This window comes from Leishmania major, chromosome 32 (assembly GCF_000002725.2).
Source record: "Leishmania major strain Friedlin complete genome, chromosome 32".
In the NCBI taxonomy this organism is placed as follows: domain Eukaryota; phylum Euglenozoa; class Kinetoplastea; order Trypanosomatida; family Trypanosomatidae; genus Leishmania; species Leishmania major.
The window spans coordinates 424,847-446,701 of NC_007273.2; the positions used below are offsets into that span (position 1 = coordinate 424,847).

The window sequence follows — 21,855 nt, forward strand, 5'->3', positions numbered from 1 at the left end:
CTCTCTCTCTCTCTCTATCTTGTTACCTCACACGTGCTGCATTCCTTGCGCGGTTGGTCGTGCTGTAACAACGTCAAACGGGCGAACCATGTTTCTTTCGCTTTTTCACGGATTCTAACCGATTCGCACCCACTCTCTGAACGCATCTGCCCACCGACGCGCACGTGCACCGACTTGACATTCCAAGTCGAGTTAAGTGATTGTACTTCGCTGCGTACGGACTCACGGTCTCTCTTCTCGTTTTTGTTGTTGAATATTCGCACTCGTGTCATCGGCGTCCCCGTCTATCACGCAAGCCAGACGAGCACGCCTTCACTCTCCCGCTCCTTCCTCTCTTTCCACACCCCAGGGGTGATCCATTTTGCAAGCTGTGGGCCTCCCCACAGTGCGTGCTCGTGTGTCTGAGGGCTTTCTCACGCCTAGCGAGGAGGGTATTCTCTACAGACACGCGAAGCAGCGTCTCTCAGTCCAGCAGGGCGGCCCTCCCTTTTCTACTCTCGCTCGCTCGGTGGGTGCACACGTGAAACGGCGCCTCTGCGAAACTGTGTGGTTGCTGTGCATGCGCCATCGACAGCTGTGTCGATCCCTTGTTTTTGTCCTGTTTTGTTTGCACCATATAAGTGAGCCGCTGCTACCGAGGTTCATTGTCGACCCTCTCGCTGTAGTGTGCAGTGGGCAGCTGTCGCCACTGCTCAGACGCGTAGAAGTGAGAATCGCTTGCTGAAGATATCCTTTCAATACCATTCCGCTAAGGACCCCTCCTCGCCACTCGTCCTCGTCATCACGCGCGCTCCTCATTTTGATTTTGTTTCTTGGGTGCCCCCTCGTTTGTGTGTATCTCCTGCTTCAGAAGTCTTAATGCGCAGAAGACCAGAGCTGCCTGCCACTCCCCCACTCCCCTCACCCCTTCCTCCTTCTCTCCCTCTCTGTTTTGTCTTCTTCCTTGGTTTTACCGCCTTCATTGGTGCTTGCTTCTTCGACTTCATCTGGCGAACTGTTGTCCTCTGTCGCTGAAGTTCAGGTCGCTTGGAGACTTTCGCTACTTTATCAGCGACGTTGTTGTTCGCGAATCACGCCACTGATATTATATTTTGTTCGCTCTCGGTTCTCTCAACGGCTTCCGTCTGACGTTGCTGCCGTGCAAGTGCATCGTATCGCCTCGCGTGTTCTCGCTCGCGTTGCCATTTCCTGCGGTGTGGTTGTCGAGCGACAAGGCCATTTCGTTTTGCTGCTGTTTTTGATTGCTTTGGAGCCCACCCATCTCTCTCTCTCTCTCTGTTTTCCTCGTATACCCTGCCTTTGACGGCTGCTGGTGCCGATTTTTGTGCGCCACTCCGAGCACCCCTCAGCCACGGTACATTTAGTGTGACGTGCTCACCCTAGACGCAACAACATGGACGGCTTTCGCCTTTACATGGAGGGGATCAGCCTGCCGGAGGGGAGCATGCGGCGTGCGAACGCTGAGCTTATCGGCGCCATCAACAGCCCTGATCCGATGGTCCAGCACAGCGGCTTGCAGATGTTGTGCGATCAACTCACGATGAGCTCCTTCATTTCGCCGTCCACGATGACCACTATCCCGCTTGTTTTACCGTCGCTGCTTCGGTGCATCGCGTCGTCGCAGGTGCGCGAGGTGTTCATCACGGCAGCCCGCGCGCTCACCTACATCATCGACGCCTTTCCTCGCACCTTTGAGACGTTCCCGACCCGTGACACCCTGATCGAAGTGCTGCTGCAGCACCTCCGCTCCATCCAGGATGTGGAGCTGTCGGAGCAGTGCATCACGTGCTTGGAGATGATCACGCGTAGCCAGACGGGAAGCCGTGAGCTGCTGCACAACAACGGCGTCGAGGCGGTGCTTGGCTTCGCCGACTTCTTCACCCTGCACAAGCAGCGTCAAATTTGGACCATTGTGCAACGGCTCGTCGGCGAGGTGGACGAGAGCAGCGTGCAGCACATCACTGCTTGCCTTCCCACACTGCGAATCGGCATGACGAACGGCGACTCCGAGATACGTCAAAAGGCGATCGCCACACTGGCGCAGGCCATCGAAGGCGTCAAGACGGACCGAGCCATCGTAGAGACCGTGTTCGGCGACGCGGCAGACCGCATCGCAGTCCTCCTACACGAGCGTGACGTCAACGACGACACGCTGTCGTCGGCGCTGTCCCTGCTGTACGCGGGTGTGCAGTGGAGCGCCGGCATCGCCGCGTCGGTGATCCAAAGCGACCTGCTCAACACGCTGCTCTCCTTACTTCAATCAACGCCGGTTCCCGCGGTAGTGGCGGAGCAGCACACCGCCCCATCGGCGGGGGCTGGAAGGGTTGCTCGCCGCAGCGCGGCGGCCGAACTGGTGGTGGGACGTGACTCCACAACGGACTCTGGTGGTGGCGCTGGCACTGAGCCAGCAGCTGCGCGGACGACGATGCTCACCTCGCACCAGCGCACCATTGTGTGCCGGCTTTTGGCCTCTCTGCTGATTCCGTGCAGGACCGGCGCTGCTGAGCAGCTCGAGCGGCTGGAGATGCTGACACAGCGGCCACTGCTCACGGGCGCCAGGGCCCATGGCAGCCGGTCGGGCATGGACGACGGCGATGACGAAGGCGAGGACTACACGACGGAAGAGGACGAGAACGGTGAGGAGATGCATGAATTCGACGAGGATAGCGACGCCGACGCGACTCTGACGCACCTGCGTCAGAGGGTGGCGCAGGAGCAGGGCCTCAAGATCGAGACCAAGCTGGCGTACGCCCGGTGCCGCGCCTCCGGTTTTATGTGCGATGGATGCGGGAAGAACTGCACTCCCGGTGACTGGTACCGGTGCAACGAGTGCCCCGACAAGGACTATTGCACGGCCTGCGTTTTGGAGCACTACAAGGACGATCACGGTGGCCAGCACAGCTACACAGATATGGAGCAGGTAGTGGGGGCCGCGGCGCGCAATCGGGACAAGCTGGAACTGTACCGCAAGTCGCCTCAGCGGCTCCAGCGCGTCTTGGAAGCCATTCCCACCGTTGTCGGTGTGTGCGTCTCCTCTGAGCTTGTTACCGTGCGGACGTCGTGCCTCGACTTTCTTGTTAGCGCGGTTGACATGGCCTCCAAGGAGCAGCTTCTCGCGAGCGACATCACGAAGGTCTCGCTCGGTGAGTTTCTCAACAACAATCTCCGCGGCGCCGATCTCGTCTGCAATGCACTCGCGGTTGCTCTGGCAGGACGGCTGTTGCAAAAGCTGAGTGACATCTATCAAGTGCAGTTCGTGCGCGAGGGCGTGAAGCTGAGCCTGCAAGTGCTGAAGCAGCGCTGCAAGGTGAAGGGAAGGGCGACACTCACGCGTGAGGCGCGCGCGGCGTTGACGACCTGCACTGCCGGGTGGAGCACCATTATCGGCACCGAGGCGTCGATGCTGCTCCAGCGCTTCCTCGACGTTGAGGATGAGCAGGCAACCGAGTCCCTGCGTCGCGTCGTCGAGGAGCTCCGTCAAGACCACTTCAGCACCGCGGCAGGCCTGCTGCGTGACGTGCTCGCTGGTGACGTTACGGCGTTCGAGTTTTTCTCGAGCGGCGTTGTGCGGGAGCTGCGGAACTGCTTAAGCCGCCAGCAGAGCATCTACGCAGTGATGCACCTGGTCGCTGCGCTCTCCACATCTCCCGCCACGACGAGAAGTGGGAAAGCGAAAAAGAGTGCTGGGGCCTCGCCCACGTTGACTGCCACCACCGCTGGGCGGGTGGGTCCCGGCAGTGCTAGCCTGCTTTCCCACTTTGTGCACCACCTACACACAATACTGACGCTCCTCGACGACTTTACCGTGCCCACGTACGACTTCATCGGCGGCGTTCACAACTACTTTGTCGTCTCTTTCGAGCCTCATCGCGCGTCTGTCGCCGTCGCTGGCGACACGACGGCGGACACTTCCACCCCCAGTGCACGCGGCGACGGCGACAGTTCTGTTTCGCCGCGGCAGTGCATCAAGGCCCGCATTCGACCCATCTCTAGCGTGAGCGCGATGGCGCAGGCTCTGCAGCAGGAGGTGCTGCAACAGGAGAGTGAGGACGGAGACAACGGCGACAACGAAGGTGAAGCCGTGACAAACGTCCTGCCCAACTTGCACCCGCGGCACTCCCCCACGGCCCGTGACGCAGAAACACCAGTACCAGCTGGTCCCTCGTCCCCTGCTCCAGCACCGGCGAACAGCAACGTATGGATTCGCTATGGCGCACATGTGCTGCCGCTGTCGATGACGATGCTGCAGATCATGGAGCACCTCGTCCTTCCTGCCGCGGCGGCTTCCGAAGATGAGGCGCGAGGCAGTCACGACGACAACGCCGAAAGAAGGGCGAAGTCGCGTCACCAGCGGCGCGGAAAGCGCCACGACACCACGGCGCCAGAGGAGGGGGCACACGAGGCGGAAGAAGCCCGTCACGGCGCCCACAGCCGTCTCGTTCCGCTGGACACATCGACCGCCGCTGGGTACTCGCTGCAGCGACCTGTCGTGCTGTACTACAGCACTACCCCATACAACCCGCAGTACTACACCTTGTACAAGGTCCCCAATGCATTCCCTGCCAGCGGCAATCCGCTAGCACCGCTGCAGGTGTGCCTGCCGTCGCAGGACCAGAGGCCGAGCGCGGTGCGGGTTGTTCAAGAGCAGCTTGCTGGCGCCTTCCACTACAGCAAGCACGTACTCTCCGATAGCCAGCGGGATGTACTGGGGCTGCTGGGCACGCTGCACGCCGCGGTAGCAAACTGGGCGGTGCTTCTCAACTATGTGCGAACGCAAGCCGCTACTGGGTCGAAGCATCTGCGCGGCATCGACGCCACCTGCATTCTGAACACCTTCGCCCCTGCCATCTCGATCGCTGAGTTTCAGCACGCGAAGCTCAACAGCAAAGCGATTCAGCAGTGCTCTCAGATGCTGCTGGCTGGCCAGCAACGTGGCACGTGGGCGGTGAAACTCGCACTGGATTGCACCTACCTTTTTAGCTACTCGACGCGCAAGTTCCTCTTCGACGTCGGCTTCACGTCGACAGATCGCTGCTTGATTCAGATGCGCAAGTACAGGGAACTGTTTGGCTTGAATGAGCCGCAGATCTCGAGTGAGCAAATGCGGGGCATCTACGGTCAGCTAAAGAAGGAGACGAAGCGGGTGTGGCGTGAGGACGTCTTGGAGTGCGCGAAGAAGGTGCTTGGTGCGCAGGACGCGCGGGCGCGGAACCGTGTCTGGAGCTTTCACTTCTACAACGAAAACGGCTGGGGCGATGGCCCGACGCGCGAATTCTACACCCTCGTCAGCCAAGAGCTGCGGCAGCGCAAGCTGGGACTCTGGCGCGACGGCAACGAGGCCGCGGATGACACTGAGTACAATACCGCCGCCTATGGCCTGTTCCCGAAACCGGTGCCGCCCGGGTCGACTCAGAAAGACCACCTGGTGCCTTTCTTCCGTCTTATTGGCCGCTTTATCGGGCGTGCCCTCGTTGACGAGCACGTGCCCGGCCTCCCGCTCTCACCGGTCTTTCTCCGCCTCTTGCGCGGTGACGTGTGCGGGGTCCACGATGTGCAGGACGTCAGCGATGAGGTCGGGCGTCTGCTGGTTGCTATGGCGGGAGCCGCCGCAAGTGGGCACACGCGCGTGCAGCTGCCAGGGCAGACGAAAGCGGTGGAGGTGCAGGACCTCGCCCTCGACTTCACGCTCCCGGGCGACGACAGCGTGGAGCTGTGTGCGGATGGGGCAAAGACGGCGGTGACAGCGAACAACATGATGGCCTACTGTGACGCTGTGACGAGCTTCTTGCTCGATCGCGGAGTGGCCGCGGCGGTCCATGCTCTCCGTGAGGGTTTCCACTGGTACATACCGCTGGTGGCGCTGCAGATGCTCAGCGTGGACGAGTTGTACCAGCTCATCGCTGGCCACGAGACGGCAATCACGCGCGACGACTTTGAGAAGTACAGCGAGGCGAACTACGGGTACACCCTTAGCTGCAAGCATGTACAGTGGCTCTTTGACATCCTTGCCGCCTTCACGGTGGAGGAGCAGAAGCAGTTCTTTTTCTTCCTCACCGGCTCTGCACACCTCCCTGTAGGCGGCTTGAGTCGATTGCGGCCGTCCTTTACCATTGTGAGGAAAACGTCCGAGGATGCCAGTATCAAGGAAGAGGACATGCTGCCATCCGCCATGACGTGCCAGAATTACTTGAAGCTGCCACAGTACAACACGAAAGAAGAGATGGAAACGAAGCTTCGCTTCGCCATGACCGAGGGCAGCGGCGTGTTCTTGCTCTCCTAGGTACCTCAGCGGTTGCCTCAGGCCGTGGAAGCAGCTACATATGAGAACGTATAGATGTTTGTCTTCGAGGATGCCTGGTCTCTTGACCTGCTCTTCTTTGATGCGGTTGTTGCGGATACGTTTGGGCGCGTGTTTTTGTGGTTTTGTCTTTTGTTTTCCTGTAACGCTGCCGTCGTGGGGGCCTTTTTGGCAGACCTCTTTGGTGCCAACTTTCGGGTGTTGCTGTTCGAGGTGGAGGAGGGAGCTTTTGAGTGGGAAAGAGTGCGGTGGGGAGGAGGGCGGTGGTGCCCGCTACCTACTCTTCCTCTTTCCTGGTGAGTTTACCGGCGACAATCAACGTATTCCAGCGCACTCTCTCACGGCGCAACTCCGTCCACAATGAACCGACACACACGGACACCCACATCTATTCCGATTCGTGTGAACGTCCCTGCGTGGTTCTAGCGGGAGAGGGGGGCAGAAGGAGCGCCTCTGCCGCTTGGCTCAGCGTGTCCTTTCCCTTCTTCTGGCTGCCGTGTTGACCCAGGTGGCGGACGGCGAAGCTTCCACAGAGAGACACATGAGACCCTGTCTGCGGTGCTGTACTCACCGCTGACGAGACCGAGCTCCCGTCTCGGCACGAGGGTGCGCACCTGCGTCTGTGCTCTGTTAGGGGGCCATGCCGCCTGGCATACTTGTGAACACCCTCTGCGCTGTCTCTTCTACTGTACGCCTGTACGCACCACCTTCTCTCTCACCCCTCGCTCTCTGGATCTCTGTCGTGCGCTCGGCGCACGTTCCCCTCTTCCCCCCTTCCCCTCTTCCCCTCCCCCTCCCCTTCCCCTCTTCCCCTCCGCCCCGCGCCTTTCCCGCCTTTTCGTGTCCCTCTGCGCTCTCTTCTCTCTCCACGCGTTCGGCAGTGATATAACGTCGTTGCCAAAAGAGGACGTCTTCCAAGGAAGAAGTGCCGGAAGAGACGAAACGTCGGCAAAGGACGCGCACGCTGAGCGGCATCGTGTCTGCCTCGCATTTGTGTCCTCCCCTCTCCAACCACCAGGCACACTTACCCGAACATACACCACACACACACACACACTCAACCGAACACGTGTGGCTTCTCTGAGAAGGGGAGTGCTGAGGAAGGGGTCCCCCTCTCAAGTTTTCCGTGTGTGTCACTTTTTGCACACCACGCCGATACCGGGCAAGGGGACGCGTTTTCTGTCCTCTCCTCTCTCCCTCGTTGCCGCGCCTTCCCACACTGAAGGCATCACTTTTCTTGGTGGTTGTTGTTTCTATGTGTGTGTGTATGTGCTAATCCGTTCTGCTCACTGCCTCCTCACCCTCTGGGCCTATCTGTTGTAGTCGTGCTCCTCCTCCTGCGCTCTACTTTCCCGTCAAGTGGACGTTGCATCATCGTGAGTGGGGTTTCTCGTGGGGGTTTTGTGTTTAATTTTGCCTGTGTGTATGTGTGTGTGTGTTTTCCGCGCCTCTTTGTGTGCTGTGTTGGTGTATGGTGTGCGCAGAGCTCGACCGCGACGTCCGTCTTCCCTTTCTTGTTTGCCCGTCAATACTCCATCTTCCGTTTTCGTCTCTCGTTGTTGTTGCTGTTGTCTTTCTGCGTCGTTCTTGTGCGGCCGTCTGGGAGTTCTTGCAGCCAAGCTGCGCTAATTGACATGGACGCCATTTTAGATTTCAGTAAGCCGGTCGATGTGCAGCGGTTTGAACAGGTCGTGACGGCCATGTCCTCCGGTAGTCCGGCGGAAATTATGGAGGCGCAGGAGGTGCTGACGCGTTTCAAGGCGAACCCAGAGGCGTTCTTCCGCGTCGACAAGCTGCTCACCGAGTCACGCAACACAAACACGCGCTTCTTTGCGCTGCAGGTATTGGATGATACGATTCTGCATCGCTGGAACACCCTCTCCACCGACAACCAGCAGGCGATTCGCAACTTCGTTGTGAGCCTGATCGTCCGTGAGTGCACGAGCTTCTCCCACATCCGCCAGAACCGCACCCTGCTGACAAAGATGAACATGACACTCGTGTCGATCGCGAAGCGCGAGTGGCCGGTGCGGTGGCCGAACTTTGTGCAGGAAATCTCGACAAGCGCGTCGCCATCGGAGCCGATGGTGGAGAACAACCTCAACCTACTTCGCCTTGTAGGAGAGGAGGTGTTCGAGTTCGGCGAAAAGACGCTGACGTCGCGGTGGGTGGAGCGTAAGAAGCAGGCTCTGGCGCAGGACTTCCGCTTCATCATGGAGCTATGCGTCATGGTAATCGTCAACGCAGAAGACACGGTGCTGCTCCGCACGGCCCTCTCCACGCTGGAGGTGTACGTGCCGTGGATGACACCGGAGCTCATATTCAATGAGCAGGTGCTGCAGAGCATCTCGCGTCTGGTCGTCAGCGACGGCAACGTCCGTAGCGAGGCGGTGCGGTGCTTGACAGAGATGTGCTCTGCTGCCACGAGTAGCGGTGCCGCCGGCGATCAGCAGATGCGCTGCATTCTCGAAACATTCAAGACGGCGCTCGGGAACATCATGAGCGCGTTCCCCACGACCCACTCCTCCGTCATGGAGCGCGTCGTCACCTTGTACGAGCAGGGGTCGCTGGTTGACAAGGAGTACGTGGTAAATTTGAACCTGCTCCTCATTGCTTTCCTTAGACACTACTACACAAGCATATCGTACGACGACATGCTGCTCGTCACCTGTCATGAGATGCTCGTTGGCATGAGCAACATCAACGAGAAGGAGCTTTTTAAGGCGTGCGTGGAATACTGGTGGTGGTTGGGCGATCTCCTGCTGCGGGCACCCGCCAGCGTCGTGAAGCGGAATCTCATGTCGAAGCTGCCGCGGGTTCTCTCCGACGTTCGCTTTGTGCTTATCCGCCGCATGGCGAAGCCGGAGGAGGTGATCATCGTAGAAGAGGAAGGCGAGATTCGCCGTCAGCACGTCACCGACGTCGAGGAGCTGCAGCTCTACAATTTGATGCGGCAGACGCTGGTGTTCTTCACCCACCTGGACCCGAAGGACACGCGCAATATCATGACCGACTTGATGAAGCGGCAGCTGGACCGAAGCGAGTGGTCGTGGCACAACTGCAACACCCTTTGCTGGGCCGTCGGCTCCATTTCCATGGCCCTCTCCGAGCAGGACGAGAGTGACCTCTTTGTAAAGATCATCACCGACCTCCTCACGCTCTTCAAGACCATGAGCGGGAAAGACAACCGGGCCGTGATCGCGAGCGACGTCATGTTCATTGTTGGCCAGTACCCCCGCTACCTGCGCAATCACGCCACCTTCCTCTCCACCGTGACACGGAAGGTGTTTCAGTTCATGCGGGAAAAGTTTCCCGGCGTGCAAGACATGGCCGTGGACACCTTCGTGAAGCTTAGCAAGCAGCTCGACGCCAAGTACGCGGAGGTGAACGGTAGCACCAGCCTCGCGTCCGAGGTGGCGAAGACCTGGAGCTCTATTACGGAGATGCTCTCCTTGCAGCAGGTGCAGACATGCTTCAACGCCGCCGGCTACATGATCGCTGCGGGCTCGACGGAGCAGCAGCGCGCGCTGCTGCTCGAGACATTCCTGACGGACACGAACGCCAGGTTCAAGGCGTCCACGGCGTCCGCGGCCGCCGCTGGGACCGCTTTTTGCCAAAGCGAGGAAGCGATGGTGGAGCTGCTGCACTACCTGCGTGTGTTCAGCAACGTGGCGGACTCGTGCGGCGACGTGTTTGTGTACGAGATGATGATGATCACTCAAGACCTCTACGGCTTTTACCGCATGTTCTCCGAGGCGCAGGTGAGGGCCATCGCCGACGGCGGCGAGGCGGCGCTGCATCGCCCTGACATGAAGTACGTGCGCCTTGCCAAGCGTGAGATTCTGCGCATTTTTGAGCGCTTCGTGAGCCACGCGACGCAGCTGAAGTTCATCGCAGAATCCTGCCTACCGGACATGTTCTCAGTCGTGCTCCTCGACTACGAGAACGCGATTGCGGCGGCAAAGGAGCCCGGGGCGCTGGCTCTGGCGACCGCGTGCGTGCGCACTCTAGGTCGGTGTATTGAGAACAACTGCGAGGCGATCCTCGACCACACGTTCAACACCACCGTTGCCATCATTGCCCAGGACATGGAAAGTCACCCTGATTTTCGTGTTAACCTTTTTAAGCTGCTGCAGGCGCTGAACGCGCACTGCTTTGAGGCGTTTATCTGCTACACATCCACTCACGAGGATGTGTTGCTGGGCATGCTGTGGGCCATCAAGCACACGGACTACCCGACCATGTCCACCGGACTGGAAACGCTGGACTTGTTTCTCGAGAACGTGTCGAAGTCCGAGTACGCGGAGGTGTTCTTCAAGGCCTACATGCAGCGCATTCTGGTGGACGTGATGGTCGCGTCGATGGACTCCCTGCACGCCTCTGGCTTCCAGCACCATGTCCGGATTCTCCAGAAGCTTTTCAACGTGTCCTCCATGGTGCCGCCGGACACGCCAACGATTGGCAAAGACGTCATTCGCGCCTACCTGCTGGACAGTCTCACAGTTATCCCGACGCTGACGACGACTTCCATTCTCAGCTTTGTGGATACGTGCTACGAGTCCTTCACAGATGACGAGCGCTTTCGCACCCAGTTTGCCGACTTTCTGATCGAGGTGAAGGTCTGGGGTGCGGAACAGGAGAACAAGATGCAGGAGGAGGACGAGCGTCGACTGCGCGAGGAGACTATTCCGGGCTTCTCAAACCTGTCCATGGAAGATCCGCCGGCAAACCTGTTCACCTCCCTCTGACCCAGGCAGATGCGCAGATGGGCAGGGCAGGGGACCAGCCTCCGTTCGTCGGTTTCACTGTCGTCGCCACCGGCACCCCTCCAAATACACATGCACACCTCTATCTCTCTTCCCTCTCAAGAATCCCTCTGCCGATCCTGCTGTGAGGGATGTGCGTCCTTCTTACTTCGTTGATTGCGTTGGTGGATGATACAATACAGAGCCACGGCGGAGTCGAGGGTTTGAGTAGTGGCCCGGGTGGAGGATAGGAGGGTGGAGGGGCGGTGGCACAGAATGTATGCCGTCCGTTACGCGCTGCTCTTGAATGACGCAGTTGATACACGACGAAAAGAGCAAGGAGGAAAGCCGAACAAAGCACAAACCACGCGCGTGCTCTTGCCCTCTCACGCTCATCTGCATCCCACCGTTTGTGGACTGGTGAGACACTTCTTCACGGGCGGTGCTGAGCTGGCCCGCGTGAATGCCGATACGGCGCTCAGCCTGTCTGTGTGTCTGTGTGTCTCTGTCTGTCTGTGTCTGTGTGTTAAAGTCGCCTTAAAAGCGCAACAGCAGAAAATGCGCCAAACCAAACGAGCAGGGCGGCATGTGCGACTTTCCGCGGCAACGGTTTCGAGCTGCGCCCGTCGCCTTTGCGCTCGAGCTTATCCCTGGTGCGCCCACTTTCTCAGTGTCAATCACCTTCTTCTACCCCCCCCTCCTCCTCCTCCTCCTCCCACCCCTCCGCGCCATTACCACAAACCTCTTGTTCTCTGCGTTGATGTGCCCTTCGGGAAGCAAATGCGTTTGCTTCCTTGTCGGCGCATTTTACTGCTGCAAGCTGACGTACATGCACCACCGTACATGGAGCATGGATCGCTACGGCTGTCGCCCACTCCCCATCTCGGTCTCTCCGGTTTCCTCTCCCTCGAGCACCTGGAGGTGTGGAACTTCCTTCCCAGTCCACTGTCTTACCTCTCTCTGCGGCACTCGCTTGCTCCCTCGCTCATTCACACTACTCCCTGCTTCGGTGTACGTTGCCGCCGTACATTTTAACGGCGAGTAGCGCACGGGCAGCCGCGGATACGCACTCGCTCACCTGTGCCACCCCCCCCGCCTGCACTTCTCGTCGCTGGGCCGTGTCGCGGTCATCTTGTGTTCCGTACGCACACATACATACACGTGGCCCCGCAGCGGTCGCTACCCTAGCCGAGGTGCTTCTCATTTCGGCCGCCCCCACCCCGTCCCCATCGTAGACGAATCTCTTTAATCCCTTCTACTGTTTCTTTTCACCCTTTCGGGTCGTGGAGCTCGTGTTGCTTCGCGTAATGGATACCGCTGCTGTCGCAGCACCGGAACACTTAGAAGCCGTGACTGTGCGGCACGACACACTAATCGCTGCTCCTGCCTTTAGGGGCAACACAACGCTCTGCGCGTCACTACCGATTCAGTCGACGATCTCCATGAATAAGTTAAACGATGACGTCGAGGACACAGGGTGGGTGCCGACGTCATTGAATGCGATTGGTCGGCATGCGCCGGTTACGATCCACACCGTTAGCTCGCAGCTGGCGTCTGCCACGAGCACCTGTATCTTCTACCCGTTCGACACGCTGAAGACCCGGTTCATGTCACAGGACGGCACGGCAGTGCGCCGGCACAATGGTCGCGTGTACTCGTCCATTCGAGGTTCACTGGCGCTCATCTATAGAGAGGAGGGCCTGCGCACGTTGTTCCGCGGGTGCCCGGTGGCCGTTGCCGGCGCCGTTGTCGCGTGGGGTGTGTACATGTATCTGTACCGTCATCTGTGCAACTTTACGGAGTACACGTCGTACGTTGGGCGCTCGGGTGTCTCGGTCCTGTCCAGCGCCATCTCCTCCTGCGTCACCTGCCCCATTTTCCTCATCAAATCCCGCATGCAGCTCGAGGAGGCGAATCGCAGCTCGCACTACCGCTCCTTTTGGAGGGGTGTCCGGCACACGGTGCAGACGACTGGTGCCCGCTCCCTCTGGCGTGGGCTGTCGCCGCAGCTCTTCTTGATCTTTCCCAACGCGCTGAGCATCCCCACCTACGACACACTAAAGCGGTTTGTTCTGCGGTACCGCTGGCATCACGCTGAGATCACAGAGCTGAACCTCTTCGAGATTGCCGTCTGCTCCACCCTGACGAAGGTGTGGATTCTAATCCTGTCGCACCCGCTCGTCGTGATGAAGGTGCGCATGCAAGATGAACGGGCCACGCTCGGCAAATACCAGTACCGCTCCGTCGCGCAGAGCATCTCGAACGTGCTCAAGACACAAGGGCTGCAAGGCATGTACCGCGGCTTCCGAACGGCCCTCGCCCACTCCCTCCCCCGCTCCCTTCTTCACTACTGCATCTATGAGAAGACACTGTCGCTGCTGTGTCGGCGATCTCCGTCGTCGTAGCGCCACCGGGCTGAGGATAGTTTTGGGGAAAAGGCAATCGACATCAGAGAGGCCGAGGGCAGGGGCGCACAAGTGAATGTCCTTTGGCAAGGCGGCCTAACATGTTGCCACCCTCCCCCTCCTCCTCCTGTTCCCTACTCCCAATTCCTTTTGATTCCCTCTCGTTTCTTCCTGTTCACAGCGTCACCTGTCAAGGTGAAGAGACCGAGGGCCGTCTGCGGGACAGACCACCTGAGGCGGTCTCCTTCTGTCGTGAAGACTGGTGCTTGCCAGGAGGTCTGCGTGAGGTTTCTCTTTCTCACACTCCCAGACGCAAATGTGTAACATGATGAGGGTCTGCTTCCCGCCCCTCCCGTCCTCGCCCGATCCTTGGCTCCGCCGTTCCATTTTCTTTCTCCGTCGCTGGCAACACTCTCCCCCCCCCCTCGCCTTCACTTCCCCTCCCCCCTTGTCTACCGCTGTTTTCACACGAAGCGCAGCCTTGGGCGGACTTGTGCGTGTGTGTGCTAGGGAGGGAGCAAGGGGGATGGAAAAAAAATCATCACATTTAGGCAAGGGAAAAGTTAATGCCAATGAGAACGGCTGAATCGGGCTGTGTTTCACTGGTTAGGTCTGGCATAATCCGTGAGCAGCCCGGGTGAGACGCAATTTTCATCGGTGCCGTCAAGCACCGTGCCCACTGCTCTGTGGTCTGCGTGGCGCTGTGCGCCACCACACGTTGGACCAGTGTCGCCATGCGGCCATGCTAGCACGGCACGGAGGCGGCGACCATGTCTCAACTGTGTATGTGGCGAGAGCGCCGCCTCTTTTACGTTTTTTTTTATGTGTGGCATTCCCTTGTCTCTGCTCACCTTCCACACCTTCCCCCTCCTCTGCTTCCCCTCTGTCTGTCGCCTTCCGGCGCTCCGCCGTCGCAGAGGTACAGCACGGGATGATCCACGCGCAAGCCTCTCTCCAGAGGTCATCAGCTCTCTGCCCATCTCCGTGCGTACCTGGACCTTGCCATGGCGGAGAAAGAGTTCACGGCGCCCAAGGCCACCGCCCTGCAGCACACGGTGGCATCGCAGCTGGGCGGTGCCACGAGCACGATTCTGCTCTATCCGGTAGATGTGGTAAGGATTCGGTTCACCTCGCAAGATGGCACCCACACGCGTGAACACAACGGACAAACGTATCGCAGTATCGTAAAGGCGTTCCAGCTCATCTACCGCGAGGAGGGCGGCCTGCCTGCCTTTTTTCGCGGCTGCCACGTGTCTGTGTGTGGCACGGCTTGCGCATGGGGCGTCTACATGTACCTTTATCGACGCCAGTGGACCTGGTACGAAGCGTGGCAGGCGAAGCGCCGTGAAGCTCACCGCAGTGGAAGCGGTGGGTCGAGGTTCTCGGAGCCGGGGTCGCCCGCCGCATGCTATGCGGCGACGTGGCAGAACCTTCTTGAGCGCTTCGGTTTTTCCATAGTCGCCAGCTGCACCTCGGCGGTGGTGTGCAATCCCATTTGGCTCCTCAAAACACGCATGCAGCTGGAGGAAGCTTCCGCGCGGACAGCAGACGTGCCGCGCAACTTCCGCACGTTCCGCGGGGGGCTGTTGAACACAGTGCAGACTACCGGGGTTCGTTCGCTGTGGCGCGGCGTGTCGGCTCAGATGGTGCTTGCCGTTCCGAACGCCTTCAACCTTCCTTTGTACGACACAATCAAGGCCGCCGTCATAGGTGTCAGGAGGGGCGAGGTGTCCGTGCTCGACGTGTGCGTTTGCTCCACCGTGACAAAGGTTGTCCTGGCACTCGTTTGTCAACCGGTGCTGGTCGTCAAGACGCGCTTGCAGGACCACCGCGCGCGCACAGGGGAGCTTCAATACCGGTCTTTTCTGCAGTCCATCCGGGCGATGTGGAATCAGGGTGGACTGGCCGCCTTCTACCGCGGCACCGTGCCGTCAATGTGCCAGACAGTCCCTCGCTCTGTCTTCATGTTCGTTTTCTACGAGCACTTTCTGAAGGCGGCGCAGCACATCTCACCCTGAGAGCTCTCTACGCTGTTTGCACCTCCGCTGTGTCTCGGCCCACTATCGCGTAGATGTCGAATGCCTCGTCGTTTTTCGGTCGCTCTCTGCGTGCTTCGTCGCCGCTCTGCCCTCCCCGGCGCTTACTGTGGGTCTCTATCTCTGTGTGCTCCCGTTTCCGAGGGTCGCACGCCCGTGGAAGCTAGCTGGGAGGGAACAACGACGACATGGGGTCGCGGCGGTAGGTGGACGCTTGCGTCTCTTCTTCTATCGCCTGCTCGTTCTACAGTGGTGTTGGACTCGATCCGTCACCTCTCATATGTGCTGTCGACGAGAAAGCGAGGGGATACCGGGAAGGCCTGGTGTGAGGAGTCGTACCTGAATTCAAGACCATCGTGCAAGAAACACGCGACGACGCCCGTTGCGTGTGCTGGCGGATTACGGCCAATTTCTCGGGTCGTGTGGAGAAGCAGAGAATGGCGGCTGAGCCCTTTCGGAGAAGGTTTTCCCTGATGCATACCACAGTGCGCGTGAGACCCGTCTTCAGCGACACCTCGCGCCATGTCGGCTTTTCGCGCTCACTGACAAGCAGGCCTGAGTCTAATTTCTTGGCTTGACATGTTGTCGCGTCGATGATGTTGTCGTCGCTCTCTGATGGCGAATCACACCCCCTTCTCTGCTTCCCCTTTTTTTCCGCCTGGCACGTATGCGGGATAATGACGCATTATGTTTGTGTGCGTGTGTACTTGTCTGGGTGTGTGGGATGTCGCGCGTGTACCGTTGGCTTCCCTGTCTGCACAGAACGAACGTGGCAGCAGGTGCCCTCTCTCACCGTCCTCCTCCCTCCCCTCTTCGCCCCTGCCTACAAATAGGGCAGAAACATTTTATCCTTTCTGCCCACCGTCACCTTTGCTGCTTCTCTGCTCGTCGCGTAGGTTGTGGCAGACCGGGCTCCTTCCCGTGCGTGTGTGCATCATTCTCATTCACCACGCCTTGTCGTTGACATACGCCACATCGCCGCACGCCTTTCGTGAAGTCAGTCTCCGTTAGAGAAGTCTATTGTTGTTGTTACGGGGTGGTGTACCTTGTATTACGAGGCGTCTTTCCACACCTCACTTTCACCGCAGCCGTCCGGTACCCATCCATTCCTTGTTTTATGCACTCCCTCTCCTCGCCTTCTCCGTCAGAGTGTAGTGGCGTTGGCGAGAGAGACTGACCTGTCCGCGGTTTTTGTCATTCACGTCATAAACCGCGCGTCAACGGAAACAGGCTCGCTGGCATATACTAGACTAACCTTCACTCGAGCAACTCGATTTCTGCTCACCATCACCACCGAATACGGGGTGGCAAGCACACAAGTACGTACAAGCACGCACACGCACACGCGCACACACACACACACACACAAACTTGCGTAAACAAAAAATAAGCGACAATGGCAGAGGACAAGAAGCCGCGCTTTTTGCAGCAGACAACTTCGCAGCTGCTGCACCAGCAGGAGGCGCTGCGCAAGCGACGAGAAATGCTGGAGCGCGAGAGCACAAAGCCGCCGGCCATGCGGTTTGGCACGAACACACCGCCACGCGGCGCAGGGCGCCACGGGCGGTCGGCTGCACTGCCGTCGACAGCGTGTGAGCGCCACGCTTCGCATTCGGCGCCGCCGCCGCCGCCGCCAAGCAGTGGCGTTCACCGCGAGCTGAACTGGGGCCGTTCCGAGAACGAAAAGGCAGCGGAGCGCGCGCCGGTGTGCTTTTCCACGCTGCTTCGTCCGTCACCGACCCCGGCGGGGCTGACGCGCCCGCGCTCCGCCACCAGTTTCCACACGCCGCCTCCGCCTTCGCCACGTCCGCGCGAGGTGAACACATCAGATCAAGTGGATACAATCATAACCAGGCTTCACAAGGAGCCCTCCTTACCGCGTACAGTGTCGCCGCGCTCGCCAGTGTCGCAGCGGAGCCGGGTGGAGCACGACTGTGCGTCGAGCAAGAACGCCGCTGCGCACCTATTGGCGCCCGATGCTACGAGGGCTGGGCAGGCCACTGCCGCTGAGAGAACCCAAACTAAGGCTTCTCAAACGCCAACGCACGGCGCAACGCCGGCACACGCAGCGGTGGAGCGGCACACCAGTACGCCGAAACCCCTCTCCCAGGAAGCGCTCGTAGATGAGCAGGACGAGACGACCGGTATGGCGGCCTTCTCCAACACGTTCCCTGTACCCCGCTTCACCCCCATTTCGCCTGTCGTTGCTTCAGACGCCAAGAGAGCTCAGCAAACGAGCGAGGGGGAGCACAGCACACCCGCGCGTTTCGCCGTTGGGGAGTTCCGCACACCGCGTCCGTTGGCGCGGCCCTCTAATGCCGCTACCCCCGTCGTTGGCTGCCCTGCATCCGTGCCCGGAGAGGGCGTCGCTCAGCAAGTACCTTTAGCGCTGGATGACGAGGCAGAAACGAGGCCCACACCCTCCCCGATCCCGGTGCCGCTCCCACAAGCACGTGTCAGCGCAGACGCCTGTGATGTCCTGCAGCAAGGAGCGCGGCCCACTCTCCGTGACGGTGAAACGCACACCAGCACACAGCATCACGACACCAAGATAGCCGCACCGCATGATGCAACCTGTTTCTCTCTCACCGCTGGCGACGCATCGCCGCATCGTCAGACCTCGTCGCCGCCGCATCGTAACAAAGCGAGCCCGGTACCCACCGCGCAGGACCTCATTCACAGCGTGCAGGTCTCGGCGGAGAAGCGCCCATGCGGCTGCGAGCGAGCTACGCCGTCGCCAGAAAACTGGCCCTCCCGCCGTGCTACCGCCACGCCGTCGCGCACGGGCTCGCCGCCGCCGATGCCGGTGCCCACTTCTGACGAGCCCATGACAGACTTTGGCGCGCCCACGCAGAAGTGCTGCGACCGCCCGACGCCTGCGTCGCTCTCCTCGCAGCCTGCTGGCGGGGACGTACGCCACATCATCTCTGGCGCCTCCTCTGCTTCCCCGTGGCCCACCACGGAAAACATTATCAACAGCATTATGGCAGGCTGCGGCGAAGGGCAGCGGCGCCGCGGAGAGGACCGCGCAGCAGCAGCAGCCGCGCACGAACTGCCACGTGAAGACGACGGCGGGGCCTTGGAGCGGTCCTCGTGCGAGGAAGCGAATGTGTCGCACACCAACTCGCACACCGTGACTGTGCCAGAGATGCTCGGCACGAATGCCGACAACGGGGATGAGGCGTACATCAGAAGTGACGTCCTCCGAGCCACACTAGAGGCCCACGCTCCCACACACACGCCGTCGCCCGTCCCGTCGGACAGGCAATACGGTCAGAGCGTAGTCGCCTCCGCCGAGAAGCGGCGTTGCGGACGACCCACCCCGCCGGAGCGCCACGTCTCCGTCGCAACGCCTGAGGACTCGAACGGGCATGCGGATCGCACCACAAGCGCATCTCCGCAGCTGTGTGCCAGCCACCTTCTCGACAGCCTAGAGGTGTCGGTCGACAAGGGCGGTCAGCGCTGTAAGCCAGCGGAGCGGCCCTCGGAGGCGGAGGGGAGTGGCACCGGCGATGCAACGGCTGGAGAAGCCGCCGGACGCCTCGCAGGTCTTCGCACTCCCTCACCAACACCCACGCCGGAGCACGTCATCGCGAGCCTGCAGGCCTCCGCGGAAAAACGGACGCGCTCTGGCGCCCTTGATACCACCAGTGGGCCCGGGGGCTCCTCCGCCGCGGCGGCGACAAGCCCCAGCTGTAGCTCCTACCAGTCACCAACGCTGACGCCGCAAAATGTGAAGGACAGCATGCAGAAGCTCATGAGGGAACAGCAGCAGGCGGCCCGCTCCGACGCTCCAGCTCCGATTCGGCCGTGGGCAGAGACGCCGAAGGGAATCGCAAACACCGCAAGCGGCGCGGACCTGTGGAACTCGTCGGCGTCGCCGGTGGTGACAGCGGAGAATGTCGACATCACGCTGGATACCCTCGAGCGCGACCAGCGATACCATTCCCGATCCTCGCGCGCGCCGCAAGTGGCTGACATCTCGCCAGAGGAGCCGAACGCCACACGGCTATGCGACAGCGTCGTCTCTCCTATGGAGGTGGCAGAGGCAGCCGCCCCGGAGGACATGAGCAGGATCCCTGCGCCCTCTCCCGAAGTGGCTGCCCTGGCCTCTGTGGTATCGCCAGTGCCTTCGGAGTTCGCCGTGGCGTCGGCGATGTTTTTTGATTGCGTGAGCGTCCCTCCGACGCCGGCTTTGGAGAACGTAGAGGCAACGACGAGGGATCTTGGGAGCCCTGAGTCGACCATCCGCGGGCGCGAGTGCGCGCACGTGCCACCACAGTTCTATGATCTGCAGCGTGAGGTGGCCGCCATCTCGGAGGGGCGCTGTCGCACTCGCACGCCACCGCCGGTGCAAGTGTGTGAGCTACGATCCCCGTTACCGGTATCAACGACGCCGCTGGCGGAGGAGGACACCCCGCGCGCTGAGGCGTCGATGGAGCAGGCAGAGGTCGCTGTCAGCGCACCACTGCATCACCCACCCAATGCGATAAGCAGCTGCAGCGCTGCAGCGGACAAAGACGCCGAAGAGGAGGCGATGGCGCGTCGCAGCAGTCTCATCTTGGTGCATCCGACCGCAGCACCTCAGGCACTCCTTCAGCACCCGCACAAACCGATGCCCGCTGCCGCTCCCCCCAGCATTAGCCCGGTGCAGGTGCCCCGCGCGCCGACGCCGCAGCCGCGGCGCCCCTTGCAGCAGGATCTGTTCCTCACCGGCGAGCACTGCGAGTCGCCGCTGCCACGTCCTGTCTCGCTGCGGTCGCAGGTGTCGCTGGTGAAGCCGGTGCAGCTGTCGCACGGTCACCAGCATTCGCGCAGTCCGGCACTGGCGTGGGGCGCATCGTGCACCTTTCCTCCACAGAATGGCGGCATGCGCGCACCGCTGCTTCAGACGGGCGCGCGGCCGCCAGCGCACTACGCCGCAGCCGTGAAGCGCGACAAGGACCCGGACCAGCAAGCTGGTTTGCTGGATTCCCAGAACGATTGGATGGACCTTGTCGAGCCGCTGCGGCCGCACACGATTACAGTGTCCCCGCAAGGCGGCAGTGTTGTGTACACGGAACACTCTTCGATAGATCTCCCTAGAAACCGCGAGGGGCCGGCGGGTTGTGTATCTCCGTCCTCCTCTCGCAAACGTAGCCGCAGCGCGCAGACCCCACTCGCTGCAAGCCGGCAGATGGCTGCAACGACGCCGGCAAGCATTGCGCTTACGATGGATGACGGCGTCTTGTCAGGCAGCAGATCTTTGCATGTGGTTGCAACGCCCCCCTCGCACGTGTCACAGACCCCTCGCAGCTCGACACGCGGGCGTAAAAGCCAAGCGGAGGAGCTGCTGGAGATGCTACCTGCCGAAGTGGTGGCGGAAGTGGCCCGTATAGAAACAGCAGAGGAAGTTGCGGCAGCAGCCACTGCAGCAGCGGCGGCGTCAGCCGACTCGCATGGTCTGCGGCCGTCTCTTGGCTCATCGGACGGGCGGCTCAGTGGCGTCTCCGACGGGGACTCGACGCTCGGGTTACTGTCGACCATTTCTCAGCGTGTCTCGCAACGGCCACGGCGCGTCTATCACAACGACGACTACTACATTCAGTACCTCGAGGGCATCGCCACCTCCAGTGCCAGCAAGGCGCGCAAAGCTGCCGGTCGCCGCATACATCGAGCTGTCATGAAGGACGTCGCCAGCGCCACGGTGAAGACAATCGTGCAGCGCGCCGGCGGAGACGAGTCGCCGGCATCTGCGAGGGTGTCCCCCGCCGAATCTCCCGCGCTGCGCGGCAGCCGCAGGCAGTCGGCGTCCCCGCGTGGCGGTGGAAGCGCTGTTGCGCGCGCGAAGGCGTCGCCGAAGCATGCGTCGGAGGAGGTGACCTTGTCACCGCAGACGCCGTCGCCGACCCGTGTGGGCGGCCGCGGGCAGCTGAAGGTTTCTACGCGTCTGTCTGCCGAGCTCCAGAAGGCGTTGTTCCAGCAACCTTCTCCGGCGAAGCCGAAGCGGCAGCGCGGTCCTCGCGGGGCCTCTCCGAATGCCTCGACCAAGTCGACGAAAGCGGCAAAGAAGTCGCCGACCCCCTCCCCAAAGAGCGGACCCTCTCCCTCATCCACGACCAAAGGGAAAACAGCCAAGACGCCTACGCAGTCCACGCGTGGCAAGAAGTCCGTGAAGAAGTTTGTGACGGCCAAGTCGATGCGGCGGCCGCGTCGCGGTGCGAAGCACGGCAAAGCGTAGCGGTCTGCGGATGCATGCGACAGCCAAGTAGAGCAGGTCCCAGGTCGGGTCTTGAACGTGACGATGGGAATAGGTTCCGTGTCGCGCGCATCGCAGAGAATGACGCCGACGTGGCGTTGCCACCTTCTTCCCTCTAGTGGCAGTCCCTTGA

At 60.6% G+C, this 21,855-nt stretch overlaps 5 protein-coding genes across 5 annotated transcripts; all 5 read left to right on the forward strand.

Moving 5' to 3' along the window:
* Positions 1-1,393: 1,393 nt before the first annotated feature.
* LMJF_32_1090 (conserved hypothetical protein) lies at positions 1,394-6,280 on the forward strand (the record flags this gene model as incomplete). The annotated part of the gene is made up of 1 exon (XM_001685373.1): positions 1,394-6,280. One exon carries the CDS (start codon positions 1,394-1,396, stop codon positions 6,278-6,280), a length of 4,887 nt encoding a protein of 1,628 aa, XP_001685425.1.
* Positions 6,281-7,932: 1,652 nt separating this feature from the next.
* Positions 7,933-11,046, forward strand: LMJF_32_1100 (putative exportin 1; the record flags this gene model as incomplete). The annotated part of the gene is made up of 1 exon (XM_001685374.1): positions 7,933-11,046. The coding sequence occupies one exon, from the start codon at positions 7,933-7,935 to the stop codon at positions 11,044-11,046; it is 3,114 nt and encodes a 1,037-aa protein (XP_001685426.1).
* A 1,439-nt stretch (positions 11,047-12,485) lies between these two features.
* On the forward strand, positions 12,486-13,448 carry LMJF_32_1110 (putative mitochondrial carrier protein; the record flags this gene model as incomplete). The annotated part of the gene is made up of 1 exon (XM_001685375.1): positions 12,486-13,448. The coding sequence occupies one exon, from the start codon at positions 12,486-12,488 to the stop codon at positions 13,446-13,448; it is 963 nt and encodes a 320-aa protein (XP_001685427.1).
* A 1,004-nt stretch (positions 13,449-14,452) lies between these two features.
* Positions 14,453-15,466, forward strand: LMJF_32_1120 (mitochondrial carrier protein-like protein; the record flags this gene model as incomplete). The annotated part of the gene is made up of 1 exon (XM_001685376.1): positions 14,453-15,466. The coding sequence occupies one exon, from the start codon at positions 14,453-14,455 to the stop codon at positions 15,464-15,466; it is 1,014 nt and encodes a 337-aa protein (XP_001685428.1).
* A 1,414-nt stretch (positions 15,467-16,880) lies between these two features.
* LMJF_32_1130 (conserved hypothetical protein) lies at positions 16,881-21,704 on the forward strand (the record flags this gene model as incomplete). The annotated part of the gene is made up of 1 exon (XM_001685377.1): positions 16,881-21,704. One exon carries the CDS (start codon positions 16,881-16,883, stop codon positions 21,702-21,704), a length of 4,824 nt encoding a protein of 1,607 aa, XP_001685429.1.
* Positions 21,705-21,855: the final 151 nt, after the last annotated feature.